The sequence below is a fragment of the Apis dorsata genome, unplaced genomic scaffold, assembly GCF_000469605.1.
Source record: "Apis dorsata unplaced genomic scaffold, Apis dorsata 1.3 scaffold_73, whole genome shotgun sequence".
Lineage (NCBI taxonomy): Eukaryota > Metazoa > Arthropoda > Insecta > Hymenoptera > Apidae > Apis > Apis dorsata.
Window position 1 is genome coordinate 13,792 of NW_006263371.1, and position 4,779 is coordinate 18,570.

General features: G+C 32.0%; 1 protein-coding gene across 1 annotated transcript in view; it reads right to left on the reverse strand.

Moving 5' to 3' along the window:
• Positions 1 to 4,779, reverse strand: part of LOC102676714 — a 55,371-nt gene that overhangs the window by 13,278 nt on the left and 37,314 nt on the right. The window contains exons 3-6 of the mRNA XM_006610260.2: positions 3,391 to 3,647; positions 2,201 to 2,593; positions 1,559 to 1,815; positions 666 to 777 (exon numbers count right to left, since the gene is read on the reverse strand). Coding sequence (XP_006610323.2) covers positions 666 to 777; positions 1,559 to 1,815; positions 2,201 to 2,593; positions 3,391 to 3,647 — 1,019 coding nt within the window. The remainder of the gene's footprint in view (positions 1 to 665; positions 778 to 1,558; positions 1,816 to 2,200; positions 2,594 to 3,390; positions 3,648 to 4,779) is intronic.

A 4,779-nucleotide genomic window follows, 5' to 3' on the forward strand; every position in this document is an offset into this window, starting at 1 on the left:
ACTTGGAAAACTTTTCTGTCGCGAACGAAGAAACTTTTTCACTAGTCTTGTCGTGGTTTTCTTTTCCGAACAATTCTGTTTTCGAGTTCGAAAAGAGTGTAACAAGTTTTAAACTTAAATACATACAACTTTCGGTGGTATGATCTTTTTCTCGTTGGAAAACATATTGACAGTATTTACGAGCAAAGTTTGATAAAAATTTGACAATAATAGTTCAGCTTTCCTCGCCACATATTCCATCTTCATCAAGATTTAAAACATGAAAGAAAATATATTTCCAATGAGTTTACAATATTTTTCTATGAATTGAAATTAATATTTTAACTATTGATAAAATTAAAGAGGAATATTACACAATTTTATACCTGAGATGTCACACATGCAACAAATGTGACAATGTGTTAGCAAAAAAAGAAAAAGGATTAAAAAGAATCAAAATACGTTTTGCTTGAACATTTGGTTATGTAAAAGCATATTGTCAAAAGTCAACCAGTAGATTTCTGTTGAAAGTTGAAAAGGGTTTTATGCAAATTTAAATTTCCAAAATATTTCACAGAATCTCTCCTTCTTGAAGAACAAAGAAACTCATTAAATATCGGTTTAAAGACAGCTTCCAGCTTTCAGCCAACATTCCATCAGCCAACAAACGACACCAATTGAAATACCTGTGCTTGCACAGCTGCAAGGTATAGTTGCGTCTCCCCGAGTGCAAAACGCTTCATGGAGATGTCCTCTTGCAACTCGGCCACTTTCGTGTACAGATTGCTTTCAGCGCTCCTGCAATTAAACAAAAAAGAAATTCCGTTTAGCAAACCCTGATTTTCCAGAGATTAAATCGTGCTACGGTCGCGTTGAATTTCGAAATTAAATCGGGTTGGGAGAGCACAAGAAGAGGTCGAGAATCCCTCTACCTTTTCCTTTATTTTTAATAAATTGAGAACCAGAAAAAAAGGAATGTAAAAGTAGAAACAATTATAAATATACCTTTCTTTTGTTAAATATATTAATTATTTCTACTCCTGTTCCATGACTACAATCAATCAAAATTCACCTTATTGCTTTTCTAAATGAAAGATTCTATTAGTCTAAGAATATATTCTAATCTCTGAGGGATAAGAAATGATCAGCCTTGACTCTTTATCATCTTCAATCATTGATCTCAAAATCATTGAGCTGATCAACAACTGATCAATATCACTATATTTATTTAAATATATTTAAATATATCTTTTATATCATTTATAAAAGATTATATATATATCTCATATATATCTCAAATACATTTGAATATATCTTAACAGAAATGTGAACAGAGATGTATTTTAACAGACCATATTTAACAACAGATCAGTGATGACCAGACAAACGTTCATTTCATCTTATTACTAAACCTACATGTGCCTCGTTTCTGAACGACTGAAAGTTATAACGTCAATCAATTATCGATCAATCGTCGATTAAACGTTGCGTTGTCAAAATATACATACTCGTTCAATGTATGTATCATTAAATTTACACAAATGGTGTATTCATCATAAATTGATGGATAAATACGCACTTTCGTTGCATGCGAATTAGCGCATCCAAAGCGTCCTGGAGTCGAGTGATCTCTTGAGTAAGACTATCGTATTCCCGTCGTAAATCTTCCATCAGGGGCAGAGTGCTTGTTCCTGTTGGGGCTAGCTCGTCCCTCAGGGAAGGTATCTGATTGATTCTTTCCATAGAAACCTGTTCAGGAGGGCCAGGTGCCACGAAAAGCCGCCTCGAGGGTTTCTTGGACGGGGTTGCAGTTGCTGATAGATTTCGTGCCAAGATCTACATGATAAATTTCTATTTAGTAGCGAAGCATGAATATCGAGAGACTCTCTATCTATACACCCATAAAATATATAAAATGAAATACTTATTTTTAAACTTTATATATTATACTATATTTTATACTTATTTTTAAACTTTTTAAGTGACACATAATACAAAAAAAGAAAAAATTAGAAATAGAAAAAGAAATCTAAAAAAAAAATCTCACGAATGGAGAGATTTAGCAGCTCTTCCAACTGGAAATCTCATCATTGGGTCTTGATTCACTCCCGACAGGATGACAGGATTTGCTTGCCATTCGTGTATGAAGTGAATCCAATGTGTGTGTGTGTGTCGAGAAATATGGAATCGCAAAATACATGGAACAGACATCAGGACATACTTGCAAATCGTTCATAGGCACGACAACTTGAGCCTCTTTGGCAACTGCCTGATAACGCTTTGTCTGCTCCCTGGCCCGCTCCGCGGCAGCCTCCGATATGCCAACCATGCATTTGCAAGCCAATCCGCATAACTCCTCGTAAACTTCCGCTATTTCGCCAAGAAGGCCGGGCAGGCATTGCGATTGATACCGTTCTGTGATGGCATTCGTGGCTCTCAATTGAAGAATGTACGCGTTATGCGCCTCGTAGTAGGCGCGTTTCAGCTCCTGCTCGCTTCCGCCATCTACCGTCAGCAGCGCTGCGTAAGCGCGTTTGTAATCCGCTCGGGCACGCTGCAATTTCTCCTCGGCCTTGGAAACCACCTGTTCGTAAGCTTCTCTATGAGAAAATACCTGAAAAACGTCGATTCGATTCTCTTTTAATAATTCGGCTCGTCATTTGTTGTCTATTTTTGCTTAATTTTTGAGAAACATTGTAATTTGATTTTCTTTCATAATTCGGTTCATAATTTATTTTTTATTTATTTTTGCTTAATTTTTTAAAAACATCGTCGATTCGATTCTCTTTTAATAATTCGGTTCGTAATTTGTTGTCTATTTTTGTTTAATTTTTTAAAAACGTTGTGATTCGATTTCTTTTATAATTTTTGCTTTTTTTGAGAAACGCCGTAATTTGATTTTTTTTAATAATTCGATTCGTAATTTGTTGTGTATTTTTGCTTAATTTTTGTTTCACCTAGAAATTCGAGCGAGAGATGGAACGTTAAAAATTTTGAAAAATTTTTTTTTATCTTGATAAGAATGATGGTTCAGATTAAGTTTTGCAATTTTCCAATTGTAAAGATAGGATATCGAAAATTATGAACAGCTACAGCAATTATAATATGCTGATTTAAATTTTGCAATTTTTCACAACTTTTTTGTAAATTTTAATGAAATAATCAGTAACATTTTTATTGGAGATTTTTACTTTTTACTTTTTTTATTTCTAACGAGAGAGATTGAGACACGAATGAAATTGCAATTGGAATATTAAAGCTACCAATGATTTTTAATCGATGGATATTTCCTAAAACACGATTATCACGATTGTAAAATGTGAAAAGTGAAATTTTATTCGAAATATGATTTTAAGTAATAAGAATTCGAGCGATCTTTTGTCAGCAGAAGGAAAACGAAAAATAAATTACCTTTTTAGACTGGACTTTACGATGAAAGCTGGCTTCCAAAGTGGGTCTGGACAGCTGCTGTTGGAGGACTGCGGCCAAGTCTAAGTGAGCTTCTGCATCCGATTGTACCTGGCGCAGTAAACTTTCCCAAACTCGGCGCATTCCTCCCGAATCGACTCTGGTCTCCCCGGATCGGCTACGAAATTCGTCGACCAGCCGACGAACGTTCACCGAATGGCTCTCCATCGCAGCGCCCAACTCTTGAGCGAATTCTGACACTGTGTTGGCAAGGAGAAAGATCGTAATATATATATAAAATTCAGAAGATCATTTGTAGCATCAAAAAATGATATGTAGAAGTTAGAAGAATGAGTGACAATTTTTTAAAGTCGTGTAATTACTTTAATATCAATGATGATAAATATTTTAAATTAATTCTAATATATGACTTGGATGTTAACTTTTTAAAGTTATTTAATTGAATATTAAAGTAATCCATGATATTGAATAATAATTTTCTAAAACCACTTAAATTTAATATTAGCAGTGATAATTAAATTAAATAATTAAATAATTAAATTAAAGTCAAATAATATTGATTGATTGATATCCAGCATTGTTTTTTTCAAAATCATTTAATCCCAAAGTAATTCTTCATATTGAATAGAACTTTCTAAAGTCATCTAGATCTAATATTAGCAATAATATTAAATAATCAAAGTCAAATAATATTGATTGAAATCTAGCATTGCTTTTTTTTCAAAAATCCTTTAACTATATGTATATTGAATAATAATTTTTTAAAATCATTTAATACTAGCAGATCTAATACTAATAGTGATGTTAAATATGTTAAATGTTCAAAATTACATAATATTGTCTGATTAATATCCAACATTGTTTTTTTCAAAATCGTTCAATTCCAAAGTAATCCTTGATATTCAATAGTAACTTTCCAAAACTATCTAATATCAACAATGATGTTAAATAATCAAAGTCACATAATATTGTCTGATTGACATCCAGCATTGTTTTTTTCAAAAATCGTTCAACTATATATATTGAATAATAACTTTTCTAAAGTCACCTAGATCTAATACTAGCAATGATGTTTAAATAGTCTGTTAACAATGACTGATTGATCCAATATTTCAAAAATCTTTTTCAACTATATATATTGAATAACAACTTTCTAAAGCCACCTAAATCCAATATAGATCCAGCATAATATTGATGCAAGTATCAATCAGCATTGTCTTCTTCAAAATCGTTCAACTTTATAATATTGAATTTTAATATATAACATTGAATTTTAAAATAATCCTTGATATATTAAAATAAAATTGACTGATTGATATCCAGCATTATCCTCAAAAATCTTTTTCAACTATATATATATATATATATATA